The 23,369-nt window shown below is 38.8% G+C and overlaps 2 protein-coding genes across 8 annotated transcripts; both read left to right on the forward strand.

Moving 5' to 3' along the window:
* Window positions 1-447: 447 nt before the first annotated feature.
* On the forward strand, window positions 448-17,671 carry LOC147314418 (von Willebrand factor A domain-containing protein 5A-like). 7 transcript variants are annotated; one of them, XM_086261344.1, is made up of 16 exons: window positions 448-632; window positions 3,190-3,446; window positions 4,678-4,725; window positions 5,346-5,548; window positions 5,644-5,866; window positions 5,997-6,163; window positions 6,238-6,352; window positions 6,493-6,641; window positions 6,723-6,811; window positions 6,909-7,053; window positions 8,208-8,287; window positions 8,364-8,478; window positions 8,583-8,741; window positions 8,827-8,930; window positions 11,496-11,716; window positions 12,043-13,765. In XM_086261344.1, exons 3-16 carry the CDS (start codon window positions 4,683-4,685, stop codon window positions 12,153-12,155), a joined length of 1,926 nt encoding a protein of 641 aa, XP_086117470.1. In that variant the 5' UTR covers window positions 448-632; window positions 3,190-3,446; window positions 4,678-4,682; the 3' UTR covers window positions 12,156-13,765. The 7 variants fall into 7 exon arrangements, 6 of the variants coding, with proteins under 6 accessions (XP_086117470.1, XP_086117469.1, XP_086117471.1 ...); XM_086261345.1 differs by lacking the exon at window positions 3,190-3,446 and having other exon boundaries at window positions 460-632; window positions 12,043-12,087; window positions 13,040-13,765; XR_015124662.1 differs by lacking the exon at window positions 3,190-3,446 and having other exon boundaries at window positions 502-632; window positions 11,496-11,794; window positions 12,043-12,087; window positions 13,040-13,765.
* A 117-nt stretch (window positions 17,672-17,788) lies between these two features.
* On the forward strand, window positions 17,789-22,541 carry LOC147314419 (uncharacterized). Its single transcript, XM_086261349.1, has 3 exons — window positions 17,789-18,400; window positions 19,553-19,676; window positions 19,782-22,541. The coding sequence occupies exons 1-3, from the start codon at window positions 18,215-18,217 to the stop codon at window positions 19,859-19,861; spliced, it is 390 nt and encodes a 129-aa protein (XP_086117475.1). The 5' UTR covers window positions 17,789-18,214; the 3' UTR covers window positions 19,862-22,541.
* The last annotated feature ends 828 nt before the right edge of the window (window positions 22,542-23,369 follow it).

The raw sequence follows: 23,369 nt of genomic DNA on the forward strand, positions 1-23,369 counted from the left end.
GTTAGTCCGTCCAGTCGTAAAGGCGGTTATTGATTGAGAGTAAGTTGTGTAAGGGCGGACTAACCTCCCTTTTGTTTTGTTTTTTTGTTTAATTGTTTGTGCCACTTCCCTTTTTCTCCCAGATCACAGGCCATACATAGCACTGATTCCCAGCTGCGCTGAGACCCGAATTGTTTGCAGTGTGTGCCACGATTGCAGTGTCGCTAAGCGGGGTGTGACAGGTTGCAGTGTTGTTATTTTCGCACAGTTTGTGTGGTAAGTCTCATGTGCAGCTGGGATATCAGCAGGATGTGTTGTAAGTCCTGTCTGGAAATGACTGGGAATTATTATGTCTAACTTATGTAATAAATAAACGATCAATTTATTTCTTTGCCCCGTTTACTCATCCTTTGTCCTCGGTTACACACAGAAGGAATTCTAAAAAAAAAAAAAAACAATCCAAAGGAAAAATGTTTTGCAATTTGACGCTCCGCCCACCCAGTGCATATCGGTTGGTGGAAAAAACAAGGAAATGGGACGTACCCGGTAGCATTGACTTTTTTCAATAAAGTCTGCTGTTTGTGGCGTAAACATTGCTACAAGAACAGAGGAGTGCAGTAAACCTATCAGGATACACCCGTCTATCAATAGAGGTAAGCTTCTATTGCGCATCATTCTTCACTGGCGACTCCGACTGGAAGTTATCAGAGCGTAGAAGTCCCCGGTGTTCCTGCTTAACTGGTTTTGGTGTTTTCTGATGGCGTTTTCCAACATTTCACTGCGTGGTAACGTGATCCAGATGTTTCTAGTGGCATCTAATGCGAATCTTTGTAGATGCCAAGATTCAATTTTTGCAATGTTTCAGAGTTCTAATATGCAGATGTGGCGTTAGAAATAAACAGCAGTACTGAGAGCGCACTCAGCATTAAAATAAAATTTAAAAAAAACTCACATTGTGTGTAAAATGAGAAGAAATTTTCTGCACAAAGTATTTCTTTATTTCCAAGTATTCGTGTCACTATCATTCTGTTCGCTATAGATTTTTAATCGTCTTCACCTGATTAAATCTCTTAATGTATTGAGCAGAATCCATTAGAAGTGTCACGTGAGCAGTAAAGCGCCAGCCACCCCCTTTTTTTAAATGAGCGCGCACAGAACAACCGCGGTCAAGTGAACCATCATTTGTGCGTCGGGGTGAAACCAGCCGCCTCTTATCCTACCGTGAAGCGTTGGATATCTTCTTGTTCGCTAATCGAGACACCCACACAAACGCACAGAGGAAGTTAAGAGAAATAAAGCTCCAGGACCATTGTTTTCCCCAGTGAAGTTTTCATTTATTTTTCTTTTCACTTTCGCTGGTAATGTGCTTCATACTTCACAATTCAATGGAATCTTCAATGTGACCGCAACAACACTCAGTTTCATCTCAATCAACTGCAAAATTCCTGAGAAGTTAAAAGACAGTTACTCAAATTCAACCAGGGCTGTAACTATAGATTATTAATCTATCGATTATTCCATTGAGTAATCTGATAAGAAATACTTTGTCGTATTAATGAGAAATAATAAATATCGTAAAGAAAAAGAAAATACGTGTCTATCAAAATGAGCTGCTCACTGTTTTCTAGTAGAAATTGCATTTTTCTTTTCGTTTCATCCGTCATGTTTCATTTGTCAGTCTCTTTCTCCCCCAACTAATGGCTCTGCCTCTTTGCTCATTCGGTGCGTAAACAGACTCCAGCTCCACTTTAAACTGTGCCTGCACCATCAAAAATATTTTAGTTATTTATCCGCCATTTTTCAAGTGGTCTTAACCTTTTGATCAGGACTGTGACATATTCAAAAATTGGCACACATGTAGCGGAGTAACCCAGAGGAGTAATCAACTGAGGATTTCATGTCAAGGATGATTTTAATTAATTTTTATGTGATGTTATATTTGATTGGATATGTTGAATTAGACCAGAAATGTCCGTTAAATTTCTCCAGAATTATGCAGTGGAATGAGGAAAAAAAAAAAACCTGCACACGTGAGTGTTCAAGAAGAAAAATCCAATTTCATTTAACTGTCATGTATAATTTTAAATACATTTTTAACATGATGTTGACACATTGCTTTGAACTGTTTTTTCAGTTGAGTAGTTGTCCTTTAATTTCTTGGGTGTTTAAGCAGTTTAAGATCCAACTTCTAGAGTAAGTGAACCAAAGTAGAAATATGTTGAAAGTATCATGTCAACTGTGAAGGATGGCTTTTAATGAATTTTGGAATATGATGGAATAATTGCGTGATTGTGTTGAATTTTACTTGCCCTCTAACTTCTCAGAAATTTTGTTGACTAAACCAAAACAACGTAGGGCCGACATTGACTGAGAAAAAGAAGGCATCGTGTTTGTCATGTAAAAACGTATTAGTCTAACTATTAAATCCAGTGTTTTCAGGCAGAAACGTGTGAAACCTGTACTTCCAAAGTCTTATGTTGTCATGTGACTCTGCTGGTTTTCGAGCAGCTAGTCTGCTCTGCTCCTGGTGAATTTCTGATCATTCTTGAAATGATCTGGTGTTGTTTATAAACTGAACTTTTCCCACAATTTGAGGCATTCAGAAAATACTGGTTGAGGCTATGTGGATGAATATTCAAACAGGCCAAACAGGGCAGTTTCCTGGACTTTTAGAATCGAGAACAAAGCACTGATGCTCACACAATATCAGTGTGAAAAACTGGTGAAGAAAATATGGTACATTGTTCCAGGATGCATAGAGGAGGTATTTCCTGCATGTCTTACCAGGAGGACGTCTTAGGGCTAACCCCACAGATGCTGGACAGATTGCATTTCTGGGTTGGATGGTTGTGTCATAAATACAACATAAATAATATGTATTTGATATTCTTGAAAACTCACTTTGTGTTCAGATGATAGTAAATAAGCTTTTGAGTAAACTACATTGAATAAAAGTGCAAGTAACAGAAAAATAAACATTTTTGTTTTACAATGAATTAACATGTTTTTATAACTTTGCAAAATGAATGATATTTTGTACATTATGTGTAACATCAGATTTCTGTATGCTTGCATGACAACCTTAGGGTAGTAATATAGATGCTTTCACAATGATTTATATGTATATGATGTGATTCCATAAGCAAAGTCTGTGTGGCTACAATTAACCATTAAATCTGAGATATTCATGCTGTTTTTAAACTCGGTGAGGTCGATCACAGGAAGAAGATAACAAGAGTGAAAGTAATGGTTGGTTCCAACTTGGATTTTTGAGAGGAGGTCCTGCTGTCGTTGTTATTGTCATCAGAGGAACACAAAAAAAATAAAATAAAATCTGCAACCTTCCCTGTGGTCAACAACAGACACACATTTTGCCCCTATCATGGACTAAACCAATCAGAGATAGTCAGGGGCGGGACCTCTCTGATTGGCCGTGGTCCAGTTGAAAGTGCAGGTGGAAGTGGGAGGTGAGTAGCTTGAATAAAGCGATATTATTCATTAAATCCTGAATAGACTTTTAAATATAACTGTGTTTGGCCAGAAACGCCAGATTCTCAGATTAAAGCTCACAAAACCATTTCAACAACAACCAAACAGCAAATGAGAGCAGGTACACGGACTCCACACAAAGACGTAAACACAGAACGGACCATCAGAATCAACTTTGTCTTTCTCGGGCGGCCCTTAGACGGACACGCTGTCGGAGCTTAGCGATTCTGATGCGTCCGGTCCGCGCTGTGTTTACGTCTTTTTGCGCTGATTCTGAGCTGCAGGTTTTGTCTCTCTCCAACCAAAATTCACCGAGCCAGCAGCAAAAGAAGCAGCAAACTGCGCTTCACATTTGATCAATGTCGTCATGAATTTTGCTGTTTTGCTTCCACGACTATTAAAATCACACTTCATGCACAGCTAGCTCTCTTTACTTCAAGAAAAGTTTTATTCATTCGCTTATTGCCCACCAGTCTACCGTTGTTTACAGCGGTAGACTGGTGTCTTTTTCTTTTTTTCACTTAAATGACCTCGGACAAGAAAGCCAATTTTTTTCTGTTGTTCAATACTGAAGAAATTTAAACTTTATATGCAGAACATTGTAGAATATTTTTAAGGTTATCTACTATAAAAAGCCAGACCAGGAAAATCTCCTTCATGTTTTTCTGTGTTTTATTCTCAGTTACTTTCACACAAAGGCATCTGCTGTGATGTTCACAATTCTGAAGAAGTCAGTACTGATAAATGATCAGAATTATAATATTTCTGACTGTCTGAGGCTAAGTTGAATCGAATCGGGACTTTGAAAACCGGAATCGAATGGATTATAGAAATCAGTGATGATACCCAGCCCTTGTGAGCAGCCTAGGCACGACAGAAGTGGATGTAGCTGTAATAGGAAAAGAACTATTGCTAACTTTTCTGTTAAGTTAAGGCCTGATCCTTCTGAAATTCATAGCCAGTGCTCTGACACGGTGTCATCAATCTTTGAATGCTGAAAAAGCACAGTGTATCCAGAAAAACACATTATATTGTATAAATTATTATAAAATTTGTGTGCGCCTAACTTTTGTGCTGGTACGCCTAACTTTACCGGTACGCCCATGGCAAAAAGTTAGTCTAGAGCCCTGTAGCTAAAGAATGTCTGAAATGTAGAGCACCTATGAATGTTATTTCAACACTAAGTCCTCAGATGTTTCTGTTTCACAGGTACAATGATGAACCGCTGTGGTCTGCTAACTCTCCAGAAGGAACCAGGTACTGACAGAAAGTAAAGGGGCTTCTGTTTACTCTCCAGCCTCTTTTCATTCATCTAAAATTCAAATGTAATGACTTTTTTTATTTGTAGTGGCTCATAATAATAAATGATTATTTCCCCATGACTGAGACAATACTCAACAAACCGATTTCAATAGCTGGATGGTCATTTGCTCTTTAGGTTATCAACATGAAAATTGCATTGAGGTTCATGGCCATTTTCACCTTCTGCTGACCAAAGTATACATAAGAAAATGTTGTGCTTCTCCCACACCCACTGGTGAAAAGTTCTGGATGGCATCAAGCTTACTCTGTGAAGTTGATCATATGCATCTTGGACAGTAGTGTACTGCTGCATATGGCTACGATTAATGCAGAGTATATCCTTGTGATACAAAAGCACAGAAGAAAAATGATGGATACAAAAAACAAACAAAAATAAATAAATGAATAATAATATAAATAAACAAACAAACTTTGCAACACTGTTGGACAGTCATGTTTAAGTACCAGCTTGGTTTAATGGCTAACTTTTGTGTGGCTGAAATGTAACACAAGAAACAACCATTTTTAAAACATGTGCATGGTTTATGTATTTATGATTGTTCTGTTTCTTTTAGTTCCTCTGAAGAGCATTGAGGTGGAGCTGGAGGTGAGGGACCATGTGGCTACAGTGGTCTCCACCCTGAACTACGAGAATAAGGAGGACAAACCATTAGAGGCTGTTGTTGTCTTCCCTCTGCCTGGAGATGCTGCTGTCTGTCATTTCAGTGCTAAGATCGGACAGACACAGATTGTAGCTGAGGTGAAGGAGAAACAGAAGGTGAGCTGGACAGTAAATATAACCTGATTATAAGTAAGATTCAAAATAACAATAAACACAGTGAATGTCACTGACATGTGTCACCTGTCCTTCAGGCTCGTGAGGAGTATGATGATGCTCTGAGCTCCGGTCAGCAGGCCTTCCTATTGGAGGAGAGTGATCAGAGTCCAGATATATTCTCTCTGAGTGTGGGCAGTCTGCCTCCAGGAGAGAGCGCCTCCATCAGGTTGGAGTACGTGACTGAGCTGGCTGTGCAGGCTGATGATGGTCTGAGGTTCTGTCTGCCTGCTGTGCTCAACCCTCGATACCAGCCTCAGGGTAGGAAAATCATCCAACACTTATTAATTTAGTTAAATATTTATCACAAAACAATCATGCTTGTAACAAGCATGAGTCCCAGTAAAAATGTACCACAGTGATTTGCAACTATCTCTAATGTCAAGTACAGGTAGTGAAGGTGCAGGAGTCCAGGTGACTTCTGTTCCAGCCTCTCTGGTGCCCTACAGTCTGTCTTTCTCTGCCCGAGTGTCCTCTCCTCGTCCAATCTCTAAAGTAGAGTCCAACTGTTCCCTGGACCCTCTCCAGGACCTCAACACTGATCAAACCCAGGCCACGGTAGGTAGAGTGCTGCTGTGTCTGCTCTGTACTTATAACTGAGAACTAAATATGAATGTGTTTGTGGTGTGCAGGTCAAGCTGGCTGCAGGACACAAGTTTGACAGAGATGTTGAACTGCTGATTTATTACAAAGACGCCCACCAGCCCACCGCTGTGGTGGAGGCAGGACAGGCCTCTGCTGAGCCGGGTGAGTGGAAATGAGATTTGCTGTTTTGAAATTTAAAAAAAAAAAATCATTATCCGTCTTCTTTAACTCAGTAGTTAAAGATGTTGGAGTAAACAGCAAAAACAATTTTTGGTTATTTTTCTGTCCGTAATATTTTTCAGGCTCTCTGATGGGTGATCCAGTGGTGATGGTGAGTCTGTACCCTGAGTTCTCCCAGTCTGTGATGTCTTCAATGGCTTCATGTGGAGAGTTTGTGTTCTTAATGGATCGATCTGGAAGTATGAGTAATACTCGGATCCGCAGTGCCAAGGTATCTGTTCTTACAGTCATAAATTTTTTATAGTGTTCCTCTCACACAGTGGACTCACCATCTTTTCCCTGTTCTCTTAAGGATACTCTACTGCTCCTGTTGAAGAGCTTACCAATGGGATGCTATTTTAACATCTATGGTTTTGGGTCCAGATATGAACACATCTTCCCGTAAGGCTCAGATCTGTCAGCCCAACACAATTATTCCTTTCATGTTTTTGTGTCTTTTGTGTTACATGTGTGTGTATTGGTGTCTGTGTGATGGCAGTAAGAGTGTGGAGTACACTCAGCAGACCATGGAAGAGGCCCTGAAGAGCGTTGAGCAGATCCAGGCTAATCTTGGAGGAACAGCGATCCTGGAGCCCCTCAAACATATTTACAGTCAGCCTTGCATTCCCAGTCAGCCTAGACAGGTAACGCACACACTGGCTTGGATCAGTTTCCTCAAGACTTCCTTGAAACTTAACCTTACTTACCGCTTGCCTAACTCTGACGTTAATAAAAGGATTGCGAGGACTGCACAGTGTCTCGTCTTCTGGTTTTACTATACTGGCAGTTAAGTTCTGTTTTTCTGACTATTTATCTTTTTTCTCTTGTTTTTTTCTTTTTGTTTTCGTCTCGCCTAACTGCTTCTTCTTTCCAGGCCTGGAAGTATTGTGATTCTTGCGTGCGTTTTCCTTTCCTTTCTCTCCTAATTCTTTTAAAGAGCCTCCTTCAGCTGTGTTAGCACTGAGGGGCTGCATTTCCCTTCCCAAGTGGGACATTTTGTTTTCTTAGGATTTCTCCATCTACAAGCACTGATTTGTCCGGCGCCTGGACATTTCTTTTCTAGCCACTGCTCGTCAGCAGTGAGTTTGGTGGGCTGATTCCCCATTGTCACAGAACTGCAGAGCCTTCTCTGGTACACTTGACTCGGGGGTGGTGGCTGACACGCCCTTCTACTCCGCGCGATTCACGGAGCGGTGTCAGTTTTATGAGGTGGAACTCAACCTTTCCCCTTTGTCACCAGTACGTGGGCTTTTGCAGGATACACAAAGATGGAAGTAGTTCAGCAGTTTATTTGTGCTGTAAAATCAACTTACTTCCAAAACACATATAGACATAGACATTCACTCGTTTTTATAATTTGTCACAAAGTACTTTCAGCTACTTCTGAAACCAGTCTAAATTTAGTTCCTTTCGGCGAACTCAACCTATTTCACGTGTTTATTTCTTTAGACCCTTGCGGCGGGTTAGACCTACTGCGTTCTTTATTTATACAAGCTTGTGTGTGTACAAAGGTAACAAAGTTATTCCGGGAACTCAGAGCTGAGGTTCCTCTTCTCTAAGTCTGTTCTCAGAAAACAGGAAGCGGTTAGTTGCTAAATAAGTTTATCACACAAGAGTTTATGTGAAAAGTCACGTAGACATGTGGATTGCTTAGTGATCCATAAAATCCAGCATATTTCATGTAGCTGGATACACTATGTACAATTTTCCTTTGACAGAAACCTAACTCAGCTCTCAGAACAAGCTGTGGGTTTCTGGGTCTGATGTTATGTCTTCATGTGCCAACTCTCCTCTCTAGCTGTTTGTCTTTACTGATGGAGAGGTGTGGGACACCAAAGAAGTGATAGATCTGGTAAAGAAGAACTCAGATTCCCACAGGTGAAACCACAAACCCACAACCATATCTACACAATACATGTCCTCTGTGTACTTAAAGAAAACTGTTGTATTGCAGGTGTTTCTCTTTTGGGATTGGGGAAGGGGCCAGTTCTGCTCTCATCAATGGGATGGCAAAGGAAGGAGGAGGTCATGCTCAGTTCATCACAAGGACTGACAGGATGCAAGCAAAAGTAAGACATGAAACACAATTAGAAGTCACATTAAAGATTGCAGCAGATACATATTTGTTATATGTATAGGATGTATATTTGGAGAGTTTTTCTTTATTTTTCAGGTGATGCAGTCGCTGCGATTTGCTTTGCAGCCGACTGTGGTCGACTTCTCAGTCACATGGGATTTACCAAAGGAAGTGTCTGTCACTGTCCTCTCTCCACCAATCACTGCACTTTTCCAGGGTCAAAGGTCACTGATTTATGCCCAGCTTACTGGACAGGTAAGAGCAGCATCTTCTCGTTTTGTTGTTTAGATATTTGATGATAGTAATTAACGTGACTTCTGACCCTGTGATGCTGTGTCAGTGCTCAGAGGCAGCAGAGGGCTGTGTGACGGTGAAGTACAGCCTGGCAGGTCATCCCTCTGAGAACCAGCTGCACTTCAGTCTCAGACCTGCAGAGGACACTGGGTAAAACAAAGTTTAATAACAACAGCACCCTTTTGGTTTGGTTTACTTTATTTAAGATGCACAAACATATTACTGTGCATATCTTTGATATTTTTATGACCTGGTTTTACCACATCCTTTTTTTCCATCTATACATCATTAGAAACAATGATGAATTACAGTGTATTTCTATGTTTGATATTCTGACAATAGGGTTTACTCATTTAATATTCCAGTTGCAGCCATGGCTGGACTGGGACAAAAAATCGGCCCGGGCATTTTGACTAGAGACAAGCCCACCAGGATAAAGATTGAAAATGTGATGTCATTCAGGGGTAAAACCGCAAAGGATTCTGGGAACTTGTGGCAAGAGGTACTAGCGCACGCAGGCTTTCAATTGAACTCAGTTACACAGCGATAAAAAGAAACCCAAAAAATGGCAAGAAGCTGTTGTATTATTAACTGCAATAGCCGGTCGCATGACAGCCACGGGAAGCCGACGGGTAAAGAGATTGTTTTTTGCTTTTTATCGGATTACGTCGTTGAAGAGAAATTTTTTAAGCCATGTTTCCGAAGTAAGAGCCGACGGATGGTCTGGATATACCAAATATAACGTCTCAGAACACTCCAGCTCACATGTTAGTCTGCTCCAAGCATTCCCACAAAGGTCAGAGTTTTGTAGTAGTTAATGCGTCATTTTTCTTAACATAATTGGTGATATAGGTTACAAGCAAGTCTGGCGCTGAACAGAAATTGTCACGCTATGCTCCTTTATTTATTGTGCATAAATAGTGAATTGTCCATCCATCTTCATCCATCTTCATCCGCTTTATCTGAGGCCGGGTCGCGGGGGCAGCAGCCTAAGCAAAGAGGCCCAGACCTCCCTCTCCCCAGCCACCTCCTCCAGCTTATCCGGGGGAATGCCAAGGCGTTCCCAGGCCAGCCGAGAGATATAATCTCTCCAGCGTGTCCTGGGTCTGCCCCGGGGCCTCCTCCCGGTGGGACATGCCTGGAACACCTCACCCAGGAGGCGCCCAGGGGGCATCCTTGTCAGATGCCCGAACCACCTCAGCTGGCTCCTTTCACACAATATTGCGTTTCGCTTCTGTTATTATGGTACATTGACAAAAACATATACTTTTATTCACAAGATAAAACAGTTGTTTTGTATCACTAATTGTCCGGTGCGATTACAACATACAATATTATTGTCACTGCTACATTTCTGTGATGCTACCAGAAATAATTTCCACTACTAATTAATTACCGTTGAGCTCAAAGGTCCTATTAATAAACGGTTAACGAATGTGTGTTTATGACGACGATTTGTGAGACTGGTAAACTTACCTTTGTTCTTACGATGGTCCTTTCGTTCTACACGGTGCATTTCAAGGTCCTGTACCCATCCGTCGGTAAACTGTACCTGGGCTTGTTGCAGTGACCTGAAGTTACTAAACTTCATGAGTGTATGCGCTCACTCCAAGAACCGTATAATTATAAATCTGAGCGTGGTGAAAGTTGGGCAGCACGCTAACGTCTTTTGTCCATTCTGTGTGCTCGTAAGGGTCTGACCCTTTCACTCCTTTGATTTTTTCCTCGTATCTTTTCTTTGACTTTTCATCAAGTCTGTCTTTGTACGGACCGGCATTGTTCTCCTTTTGTTTTGTACATTCCTTTTTTGTGCGGCAAAGAAAAAACAAGAAGGTATTGGAACCGGAGAATGAACATTTTGCGGTGCTGCAAATGCTTGCATTTGATGCGGTACTTAGATTGTTTTGCCACGAGTTCCCGGCATGCAATGCGCGAAAATCACGTGATTGCTAAACAAGGGGGAGGGTGCATCCGGCCTCCTCGGCTGTAATTGGTCCAGCCCAGAGTCGATCATGACCAATTGGCCAATCCAACACCTTTCATTATATATACCCTTCCTAAAAAAAAAAACTAAAAATTAAAAAAAAATCCATTGGCCCATAAAAGCAAAAAATCGCCAGCGGCCCACCGGGCAAATGCCCGGTATGCCCGATGGCCAGTCCAGCTATGGTTGCAGCCATTATCTGCCCAAAACCAACTGGCTTCATTTCCTGTAGTTCAAATTTCATGATTCAGAAAACACGGGAATAAATGAAGCTGTTTTAACCAAAAATTTAAAGGGTAATTTAACTCTAACATCTAGAACCTTATTATTGCTGAGCTTGATGATGAGTGTCTAAAAAGTAAACATAAGAATGGGGGCACGTCATTTCATTAAAATAAAAATGGTAACATTATACATTAAACAATTTCTACACTATACAGTAAACACTTTATAATATTTAAGAACTAAACTTGATTAACTAAAGTTCATGAATGCATGCATGCATTTCAATGTATGTATGTTTGTATCCTTGTATATATTGGATCACTCTACTGTCTTCAGATAAACTTGGTATGTTATCATTGTGATTCTTTACCAAAGTGGTGGATTAAACTTCACCTCTGTAGGACCCTGAAGAGGATGCAGTGGTATAGACAAAGTTACTGATAAGTTAATCTAGTAAAATGATAGACATTAGAACAGAAGATGTTTTTTTTGTGTCATGTCTGCAGATTAACAGTCCACAGGTTGGGTGCTCGTACTCTGATTCGCTCACTGGAGTTGGAGGAGAGAGAGAGTAGAGGACAGCAAGATGGAGAAGTGAAGAAAAAGTTGGTGCAGCTCAGTGTCCAATCAGGAGTGAGCAGTTCTTTCACTGCCTTCATTGCTGTCAACAAAGACAACAGCAGGGTGATCCAAGGACCTCTTGTGCGCAGAAATATTCCGACGCCCAGTGAATTTATTTTAAATCCCCAAACTAAAACTCTGTGAGCCACAGCTCTGAAGATAAAGATGGCTGAACTTCAATGAGGTGAATGTAATGACTGCTTTAATTGCAGAATAATAGAGTTAATTCTAAATCCTAAAAAACTTAACTTAAAAACAAAGTAGTTAGGTAGTAGTTGCTTGTTTTCCAAAGTGATCTCCAAAGATCAGAAACTAGCAAGAAGTAAAAACCTGAATGAAAGTACAACAAACAATTTTTGCATTTCTTCCTGTCCAATCCGGACCTCATACCCTCACTCTTTTTTTTTTTCCTTCTTTTTTTTTATCTTAAAGTGACACTAAGATTTGGATCAGTATTGCTTGGTCATCCTAGAATGAGTAAGTACAAAGCAGAGTTATTGGCGTTGGAAGGTACGTGTGTGCATGGACGTTTGCTGCATCCCTGAGATTTAACACATGTATACCTGCAGCTGAGTGAATGAAAGCAGGGCAGTGATAATGTTAAGAGCAGAGAGACACGGCAGTATCCCCGTATTTTTAAAAAATAGCAATCAGAAGATTTTAGTTTTGAGTATGAAGAGTATTAGAGGAATTATACATTTGTTACTACAAAAGCAAAAACTAATTGTCACACACAACCTGAAGACAAAGGCGGATGAACATGAATAAAAGTACTTCAATGATAACTTGGAGCAGAACATTAGAACCAGTTTAGAGGTTCCTGAAGTCAGAATCCAAAAACATGCCAGTTAAAGCAAAATGTGGCTTGTTTTCTTCAAAGGGTTTGTTACAAAGAATCAAAAATACTGATAGGAAGAAACTAAACACAGAAGAACAATGAATAATTAAACAATCTGACAAATCAAGCATGGTGATCAAGCTTTGTAAATACTGCAGGGACCATGGAGGTAGGTGAGCAAGCATCCGGACTGACCACATGAAGATCCCATACATTTAATCAGTGTTTAAATCAATGACATGAAAAACGCCCTTTGAAAAAATTCTTATAAAAGATTTTAATCTCATTTTTTAACATCCTGGTTGGCTCCTGCAGGGCAATGTGTTCAATACCAGATACGTGTAAGTAAAAGCTGAATGTCAGTGTAACACACATCTGCACATCAGTGCATTTCTAAAAATAAATGTTTTCTGTTTTACTCTGTTTAACTTGAAAAATTTAAATATGAAATGCTCTATGGACAGCATCAGCAGTATTTGCTATCATAGTCATTGTATTGGGCTGTTTATAATGTCTGTACTTTATTTGTTCTTTTTCATTTACTATTATGAAATTGCTGACTCCATGTTTTTCATCTTGATTTCATGGTAGATGGAAAGAAAAACGGTTATCCGCGGCGTGGGAGTAAGTAAAGAGTGAATGACAGAACACCACACATCTGCGCAGTAAAATCACAATCCAGTAATTGTTTTTATTTCTTAATAAAAACCTGAAATCGTTCCCTGCAAGACTGTAAGTACAAGCTGAATGGAAGTTTAAGACAAGCTATCTAAAGTTCTAAAATGAAATGTGGGATGGGTAACTGGTCAAAACAAGTTAAAGGATTTGAAATGTCTCATTTTTATCTACATTTTAATACAGAGTTCATCTTCCGTCCGTGATTCCACCTGTGTGAAAGTCATTTTCTTATTTAGTCATATTTTAAATGTTAAATTGTTATGTCAAATTTAAGATTGTGTTAAAACTGTGATTTCAAATCTGAAACTTGTATTTTTATTTTATTTAACCAGGAATGTCCCGTTGAGATCAAAAACCTCTTTTTCAAGGGAGTCCTGGCCAAGAGGCAGCACATTTCCAAACAAATACATACGAACAAACAAAGTTAAACAATTACACAAAACAATTACACATTATTGAGGCAGTCTGTAGGCCTTTGAGTTTAGTTTTAAAAACATTTAAAGACAACAGTTCAGTCAATTTCCAGTCTTTCTGTAACAGGTTACGCGAAAAAGGCGCACGGTGGACAAAGGCTTTCTTACCCAACTCTGTGCGGACAAGGGGAACAGACAGCAGCAGCTGATCATTTGAACGCAAGGAGTAAGAACCACTATTTGTCCTTGTGACCAAAGTACAAATATAAGGAGGCAGCAATCCAAGCATAGCTTTATAAATAAAAGTGTACCAATGCCCCTGTCTTCTAATGGCCAAAGAAGGCCATTTTACTCTTAAGTACAAGTCACAATGATGGGTCAGATATCTACAGTTGGTAATAAACCTCAAGGAAGCATGATACATCCTGTCCAACATTAGAAGACATGAAGAAGAAGCGTTCATATACAGAATGTCACCATAATCTAACACAGATAAAAAGGTTGCAGTGACAAGATGTTTTTTTTTACTGCAAAAGAAAAGCACTGTTTATTACGGAAGAAAAAACGAAGTTTAAGTCTCAGTTTCTTTACAAGTCTCTCTATATGTGGTTTGTATTTCCAGCTGCCATGTCTTTGTGGGATTTAGAGAGGATTTAGATCATATGTGTACACGTGGGCCGTAGGAGGTGTTAATGTGTCACTTTATAGTTTGGAACTTTTCAGTTTTTTCTGTAGAAAAGAGTAAAAACTATGAAAGTCCCTTTAAGTCCAATTAATGACAAATTCTTCAGCAAATGTCTTGACCCAACTTTTAAACAATATTTGAACAAATTCAAATATAATATTTTAAATATACTGTTTTTATGTAAACATCATGGTGATGAATGCCTACCTTGCAGTAAAATCTATGTTGGGTACGAAAAAAGCTGACTGTAAGCTCCAAAAAATATTTGTTCTATAAATATGGCTCATATAATACCCACAGAGGAAATTATATGATCCTCAGTATGTGTGTGCGTCATCTCAAATCTACTTGCTGTTTACATTCAGAAGCTATTGTTTGATAAAAACATTAATAATATCAACCTATTTGTGGTATACACATTGAAAAAAATAAAGCTATCTTTTTTTTCTTTCCAGTTTTAGTCTTTCTTCAGTTTCTGTTTAAAACCCTTAATTTGCTGTGTGGAAGCCTTATGTACACTGTTTGTCACATTTTTGCTTTCCTCTGTCATGTAGAATTGTGTTTTCTTATCTATCACCATATTGAGGTCTGGTTTTTGTTTAATCTTTGATTTTCCAGTTGCGTTGCCCAAGCAACTACCCAGAGACCCTTTCATGCACTTAGTCTCCCTCCAGAAGGCGTCTGGTTCCTGGCTGCTTGATCCAGATCTGGCTACTGCACTGGGAAAGACCAGTGAGCAGGTGGAAAAGATCAAACCCAGAACGGTGGGCCGAATTTTGCTGACTAATCATTTTTGTCATAATTTTCATCAATAACCTTTGTGAGGGAAAAACAGAACACAATAAAAACGAACGCAGGAAGACAAAAACTTGAAATGTATTAACAGTTTCACTGACGAATAAAAACGAGATGAAAATTTTCTAGAGAGACGAAATCCAATCAGAACTTAAGTTGTGTAGGAAGGTGAGACGAATTTGGAAGTGATAAAATCAGAAGGAATCTCCTTGTTAGATTAGTTAGACACCCACAATTTGATCTGCCACCGACAAGCAGGAGGAAACTCCCATGCTCCCTGTTTATCATCAAAACATGATAAAAGTTAAAAACTCGGAAGGAAAAGAAGACCTGGACAGGTTTTGCATGTCATATCAAAGAAAATAAGATGCTTTGTAAACCATTTGGAGCATCTCTTACCAGCAAAAACACATCAAAGCTTTACACTTTACATTAGATTTTAATCAGCTGAATAAACTACATCTACTATAATCTTATAATATTTAGCTGACCACATCTGAATTTAGACGGCTAAATTATAAATAAAATTAAATGTTTAGTAAAACAACTGACTAAAACTAAATCAACATTTTCTCTCAAAGTTAACACTGGCTGTCAATTTACGTAATAACACAAAATGATAATATGAGATTTAAAACAAAATTGATTGGATAATTTGATCAAAAAAACATAGGACGCAATTAAAAACATGGGAGTACAATATAACAAACATAACAAAAAGAAGTAAACTAAATGTAGCCCCTGCCTTGCTGCATGAAAACAAATCTGTAAATATTAGAGGATAAAATATTGGTTGTAATGACTCCTAACTATCCACGGAGCTGCACTGCAGAGTGTTTTCTCATCAGTCAGAACTTCTACTGAACATTTCAGTGCCTTATTTTACTTTATGTTAGCAAAGTTGTAGAAAGTGAGATCATGATTTTAATGTGTTCATTTGATGAATTAGGCCAACAGTGAAGTGTGGGCCACCATTCTGGCTCTGGTCTGGCTTCATGCTTTCAAGGTGGATGCAAAGGATGAGTGGGAGTTTCTGGCTATGAAGGCTGCCTCATGGATCCATGCTCAAAATGGTAGAAACAATGATAATATCAAATCAAGTATTCTTTTAAACACTGTTTGAAACCACAAAAAAAATCAGCCCTCACCTTATTCATATAATAACTTACGTTTACATTTTAGCGCCATGTGTGTCAGAGTGTGTGGAATCTGGAAATGTCCTGTTGGGTTGCAGCATAAAGAAAGAAGATCTGGGACTCTAGGTTTTCTCGAAGTGGATTCACCTTCAGGATTGGCAAATCATGCCATATGGCTTTTAATTCATTATTGTGCTATTTACCCTACTGTAATTGTTATGTAATCAGAATCGTTTCAAAAAACAAGCAGTTATTATGGCAACTCATTTAAATTGTATGTTTTTATTCCTGTTTTCCATCACCATATGGTGATGTTGTTCATAATTTGTTACTTTTTACTTGTTTTTATACATTCCACTTCATGTTGTTCTTCTGAAAAAGGTTCTAATTCAAAATGCTTGTGTTACAGTCCCAAATCAAAGTTAACTTTTTATGCCTCTAGACAAAGTCCTAATTTTATCTTATAGTGGAGTGAATGTTTTATTTACAGGATTTGTCATAGTTTGTAATCAGGTTTATCTGTCTGCTTAATGTTTAGATAGAAATGCTATGAAATCTAATGCAACTCAATAAATATATATATATTTCTATAATCTGACAGACTACTAAATGTTTGGGAAAAATTGTGTATGCTGAATAATAAAAGGTATGCACATTAACATTTTAGCACTTAAGCCATATTGTATAGTACAGGCAATATACCCAATTGCCCAGGTCCTCATCTACAAGGAACTAGCACAGTCAGTCTGTGATTCATAGTGTAAACACTGTTACAAGAACAGGGACCTGCAGTAAAACTGTCCAGATAATCTTTCTGGCCCTGCAGGCCAAAAGCACAGAATCTTTTCAGTAAAGTTTTAATAAATGGAGCTAATGGATTGAGCTAATGTTTGCCATGTCCTAGGATAAAGTGTCACATAGTATTGGGTGGGTGCACAGTCACTAATTTACAAGAAGAAATACTGTGAAAAAAATTTTTATAGTAAAGTTTGAACATGTGCAATGTTTGCAGTGAAACTTTAGTTTTCAATAAACTACACACACACACACACACACACACACACACACACACACACACTATTTCTTTGCACATTCACATCTGCAGCAATGTTTGAACACGAATAGCTCAAAGACCACTAAAGATAATAGCCAGACATTTTCAATGTTCTTTCTTACAAGCCAAACGAGCCTCGCTTGTGAGTTTGTGGTTTCTGCGTAGACTGTGTGGTTGTTGTATTTTTTTTTTATCTAACTTCAGCAATAAAGCCACTTTTGATTTTTACATCTTGTTTTCAAAGTGGCTTAACCTTCGGGGCTAGTCAACAGAAGCAGATCTAATTACACCATACTGCCTTCAATTCGCTGTTGTATTATATACCCTGTTATGAGTGCTATATAATCAGAATTTATTGGAATTTTCTTTTGAACAATTTCTACATCTGGGCCAACTAAATGTTTATAGGGGTATTTATGCTGATTAATGAAAGATATATACAGTAAAAATTAATTCTCTTTTTATTGCTTGTTGACTTTATTATATTTTTGATGTTGGTGTTCTGCATTGTTTACTGTTATTGTATTTTTATTTTTAGTATATATATTGATAAGTAAGAAAAGGAATCAGTGATGTTTCATCAGTGTACATGGGAGAAGTAGTTTCAATACCGTTGGCTGTCTAGTGGACTGATGATGCAAGACCACTAAGATCAGTGATATGCTCAGACTCAAGTTCATCATTCGTTAGTTTGCAAGACAGTCACTCAGATTGCAGACCTGACATTCTGATAGAGATTCAGCAAACATTATATAGAATTACTATGATGGGGCTTATGGTCAACCTCATATGGGTACCAGCGCATCATAGAGTTAAGGGAAATGATTATGGCAGACAGAACAGCAAAGGAAGCTGCAAAGAGACCATTATGGATATGGAAATCAGTGTTAGTAGGACAGCAATCAAGAGTAGAATATGGCACAAAATAAAAGAAAGGTGGCAAAGGCAATGAGAGGAAGAGGGGTAAGGGAGATGGTTTTATAAAATACAAAGGGAAATAAAAAAATGAGAAGCACAGGGAGGAACAGGAGAGAGGAGACAGTTATCTCTCGATACTCCACACCAGTTGGTCGCGATAATGCACCATTTTGCTGTTTGCCAGCCGCCACTAAACAGTATAAAGAGGAAGAAAAAGAAAACGAAACCTGTCAGGATACACACGTCTGTTTTCTACAGTCATTGTCCATTGAAGTAAGCTTCTATTACACATCATTCTTCACTAGCGGTCTCCAGCGCCACACTTTCATATCTCACAGGTTTATCTTAACCATTCCGTTCTTTATGAGTTAGTTCATTCCTAATGTCACATCATCGGTTTTTATTTCCGGATTCATTATTGTCTTTTTTAAAAAATGTTTTCGGATCACAGTCAAAAACACACAGTATAACCTATGCAGTTTCACAAAACGGAGCGTTTTCCAATGTGTATAATAATCCGTGACAACATAATCCAGATGCTTCTGGTCGCAGAGTCGCCATATTAATGCGAATCTTTGTAGAAGCGAAGGCTCAATTTTAGTAGACGTGTGTCAAGTCATTAAAATTATGTTTAGACGATTTAAATGTTTAATGAGACTCACGTTGGGAGTAAACAGCAGCACTGAGAGCGCACTCCGAGTTTTCTGCAACAGCAAATGTTTTCTTATTTCCAGCGGTGCTCTTTTTACTATGATATACTGTTTGTTTGTTTTTTTATAGATTTTTAATTGCCGTTTTATTATCATCACCTGATAAAGTCTCTGACTGGATTGCGCTGTACGCGTAAGAAGCGTCACGTGACTAGTTAAACGCCCTTTCTATCGCGAGTGCTCGCAGACCCTCGTGCGGAAAGACTGACTTAAAAAAAAAGTTAACAGGTATCATGAATGTAGTTATTATCTCCAACGAGGGTTTTAGATGTTTTTCTTGTCCAGTTTGTGAAAAGAAAGCAGTGTTGTGTTGAACTTCGTATCTGTTCCTGGAGACACAGCAACGCACGACACAGACCAAACCAAACAAAAAGATGTCAAACTAAACGTAGGCTTGCCTCACAGCATGAAAGTAAACATCTGTATATCAGAAGATAAAACACAGTAACCACACACAGCAAAAATACTTTTCTCATCATCAGTTCTTGACAAAGTATTTCAGCACATTATTTTAGAGCATCACAGTTTGTGATTACATCAGGAACAGCATCCAGTGTAATAATCGGCCAAATCAAATATGCAGAGCTACACATCTTGGTGACACCTTGTGACAAGGAAGCAGCCAAAAATATTTAATACTACTGGTTGAAGAAAGTAAAATCATGTAGCGTGTTTTTATGTGTTTTATTTTATTGTCTTTGATTTGTTGAATTAGGCCAACAGTGACGTGTGGGCCACCATTCTGGCTCTGATCTGGCTTCCTGCTTTCAAGATGGATGCAAAGGACGAGTGGGAGCTTCTGGCTATGAAAGCTGTTTCATGGCTCCGTGCTCAGAATGGTAGTAACACGCTAATTAAAGAATAAAATGTTTTAAAAATAGTTTCATGCTACAGTCAACTTTTCTCCATCATTCATTATTTTAATATCTGTTTTCTGTTTTCAGCGCCGCGTGTGACAGAGTGTGTGGATGCTGGAAAGGTCCTGTTGGGTTGCAGCGTGAGGAAAGAAGCTCTGGGCCTCTGAGGGGTTTCTTAAAGTGGCTTCAACTTCAGGGTGATCAGAAGCAGATCTGCGTACACCTTACTGCCTTTGATCCAGTGCTGTTTTATGTTACATACCCTGCTGCTGTTATGCAGTCAGAATTGTTATATATTCTTTTTCATGCTTAGTTCTTAGTGTTAAGAGGCATTTTGTATTTTGTGAATCACTCCCTGTAAACCGGTGTGGGGAACTCCAGGCCTCAAATGATTAGTTCATTACCAGGCCTCTGGAGAACTTCAAGACAAGTTGAGGATGTAATTTAGCCATTTAAATGAGCTGTGTTGGATCAAGGACACATCCAAACCTTGCAGGAAACCGGGCCTTGAGGTCTGGAGTTCCCTACCCCAGCTGTAAACCAATGCACCTTTCGAGGTCCTCCTTCTTAGTTGCATTGAGGATTTTGTGCACGCTTCTTATGACAGAGAGGATAGAAGAGGCACAAAACTGTGCCCAGTCTGTGACATCAAACAAATTGGTTGTGAATCAAAACTCTTTATTCCTACTTTTCTAAGTAATCTTAAAATTTCAAGTAAACCTTTTCTGAGTAATCTGTTTCTCCCGTTGCAGTTGTGCTCACCAGTCAAAACACAACGTCTATACACCACTAAACATTCAACACTTCTATAGCAAAGTCCGTGAGCTGAACACATACAAGGTGCCTGAACATAACTAACAAATTATAATTTGTCACTCCAAGTTAACATGTTTGTTTTTTATTTTTAAAAAGCAAACTTTTTCAACCACCACTGGTTTATTATTCTTTTTGTTCAGTTTGTTCTTGTCTTAATGTGTCTACTCAGACAAAAACTGTGTGCATTTCTTTTCTTTGCTCGGTCACTGAACGCTAATGCAGAAAGCAGTGCAGGGTTGAGTCAAACCGATATCATCAGGTGCTGGAGGCAACCATCATGGTTTCATGTTTCATGACAAAGAAGGATACTGTTCAAAATTATACATGATGATGTGCTCCCAATAATATTTGGAAGACCTACACACATTTTTTTAAATACTGGATTCTTTGTGTGCAAACAGTTCTTGAAAGATCGATTGACGGGGGCCAGTCTCTTTCTGTCATGGTCCTGGGTCTGGTGACCCAGTGTTCATGTGTTTTCGAGTTTTGTTAATATTCTTTGATTTTGTGTCATTTGTGGTTTTGGTTCTCTTAATTGTTTTGTGCTCATGTTATAGTTTTTAGCCTTTAGGTTTTCATCCTTTGTGTCTTGCCTGTCTTTCACATTTCTTGTTTAGTTCCAGTTTGTTCTTGGTTTACTTATATTTTGGGGTTATCAAAAATGTTTTTTTGTAGGTTAATAAATATTAGGTTTATATTGTTGGATTGTCATTTATGCTTAGAAATATATAACCATATATTCTTAGAGGTGTATAACCGATTGTGTAGTGATAGGATGTGTGATCCTTAGTAGTCTGCAAAGACTGTGTGTGCATTCCAGAGTGCTCTGGCATATACACACACATCTTAAGGAGATGAGAGAGGTCGTACCTTCTCTTACTGTTTTATGGTATGGTAAACACATCTATGTCCGTTTAGGTGTAAGTGCCTTTTGTTTAGATGAACTGCTGGACTTCCACGCCCAGCAGATTTAGGGGAGTCATTCACGGGGTCAGATCTTGACCCACACACACACATGCACACCTACACGTATACACAGACTGGTACTCTTTGTTCCCATGTATGCCTATGTAAGATGTCATATGTTAATGAACTAATGCATATTCATGAGTTACTTCAATAAAGAGCAGTACTACAGGGGAGCTAACTGAGAGTGACTGGGGTTCGAGCGTCAGGAACAGCGCTCATCACAGTTCTCTCCCTCGTGCACGTGATTACCAAAGAACTTTGGTGACTTGTGTCTTGTTTTTGCTGGTGTAGTAGCATTGTCTCATTTCAGCAACAGGTCTGTGCTAGGCAAACCTATCAATAATTGCTTAATTTTTTGTTTTGTTTTTGTTCTTTATCTTTATAAGTAAGGCAGGAAGAACTGTAGGGCCATTTTCTATAAGGGTTTGTATCGGTCCAGCATGAACTGGAGTGGGCCTTTGGGACAGAGCAGGAGAAACAGCAGGAAACGATAAAAATTGATCTTTGGTTATCGCTTGCCAAACTGGATAAACTGACCGTAAAACGCAACTTTCAAATTTTGCACATTGGACTGCTTTTGCCTGTGTACAAACTATCACCACAATGCAGCAGTGGTTTGTTGATTTGAAATTATTGGATGTTTGATTGGACAAACAGTGGACACTCTTGGTCTCACCAGTAAGTCATGTCCCAATGCTCCCCTTGTTTCCAGTGTTAAGCTTGTGTGTCTTTCTCCGCTTCTCCGTATTTGTTGTGCTTCCAGTTTGATTGCCCACTATACAGCTGAATTGACAGCGTCTGTTTAACATCATGGGACAGTTCTGTTTGATATTGTTCTGAAGCATTGAAGCTCATATTGAAAAACGTTTCATTACTCAGAGCTTTTCAACACAGTCATGTTTGGTGACATCTGCTGGCCAAAAGCAGCTTGAATCTAAAACTTCTAATGAACGGTTTCATTATGATTGCCCACTATACAGCTGAATTGACAGCGTCTGTTTAACATCATGTGGCAGTTCTGTTTGATATTGTGCTGATGTGGTTCTTTGAATATGTAGTTTTTGTGGATTGAAAAAATGATGTCTATTTTGATAATAAATCAAAGATGAATAAACCTTCCTTGTTTAAACATGTGCCATGGTGTGTTGTCCTTTTGCTTGTGACTTCTTGTTAGTTTTTTACTAATAAAAAAGCCAGGAAGAGCATCCACTTTTCCTGTACCCATGTTCTGATGATGTTTACTATCGCTTACAGTATAAGTATAGACACTGCTGCTTCATTTTACTTAGCAAAACTTAAAAACAATTATTCTGATCTAGAAATTTGGTATTTAGATTGTGAGACACACGCCTGACTGGTATATCACAGGAAGGTGGTGTGTGTCTGTTTAAACACGGATGAGATCGGTCACAGGTAGGTGATTACATCAGGGGCTTCAGGTGGAAACCCAGAGAGGGACCCACCCGGGAGCACAGACCACAAACAGTGTAGTTTTGTGTTGGACAAGTGAAAACATTTGCTTAGACTTTTTACTTTATTCAAAATTGTAATCATAGTTAATTAGCTTAATACTGAACAAGTTGCGTGACAAAAATACATTTACATCATCTTAAATAATTAAAAGCAACATGTAGAATGGGACATTTCAGAATCATATACAATACTATATACTTTTTATTGGATCATAATTATCCATTGATATGTATGCTCTAGATGATGATTTGTATGATGAGTTTAATAACTCTATACTCCTGATTAGCCAGTCCACCTCTGACTGTTTTAGCCATGGGCGATGTGTGACCTGAACAAATTCAGAAGCCAAACTAAACTAATCAAATTAAGTTTGATTACTTGCTTTTTTTTTAATGGAAACTAAGTCCATGTGTTACC

This window comes from Aulonocara sp. 'chitande type north' Nkhata Bay, linkage group LG14, assembly GCF_057382095.1.
Source record: "Aulonocara sp. 'chitande type north' Nkhata Bay isolate Kocher_YH1m ecotype deep benthic linkage group LG14, A_spYH_male_GT1.1, whole genome shotgun sequence".
Lineage (NCBI taxonomy): Eukaryota > Metazoa > Chordata > Actinopteri > Cichliformes > Cichlidae > Aulonocara > Aulonocara sp. 'chitande type north' Nkhata Bay.

Excerpts from the sequence above, each read along its gene's own strand:
- LOC147314419 (XM_086261349.1), top strand. The coding sequence starts at position 18,215 with ATGAGAAGCACAGGGAGGAACAGGAGAGAGGAGACAGTTATCTCTCGA. Across the intron at positions 18,401-19,552 it reads TACAGTCATTGTCCATTGAA|GCCAACAGTGACGTGTGGGC; the intron begins GTAAGCTTCTAT and ends TTGTTGAATTAG. Across the intron at positions 19,677-19,781 it reads ATGGCTCCGTGCTCAGAATG|CGCCGCGTGTGACAGAGTGT; the intron begins GTAGTAACACGC and ends TTCTGTTTTCAG.
- LOC147314418 (XM_086261344.1), top strand. The coding sequence starts at position 4,683 with ATGATGAACCGCTGTGGTCTGCTAACTCTCCAGAAGGAACCAG. Across the intron at positions 6,642-6,722 it reads CTCGGATCCGCAGTGCCAAG|GATACTCTACTGCTCCTGTT; the intron begins GTATCTGTTCTT and ends TGTTCTCTTAAG. Across the intron at positions 8,479-8,582 it reads CTGACAGGATGCAAGCAAAA|GTGATGCAGTCGCTGCGATT; the intron begins GTAAGACATGAA and ends TTTATTTTTCAG.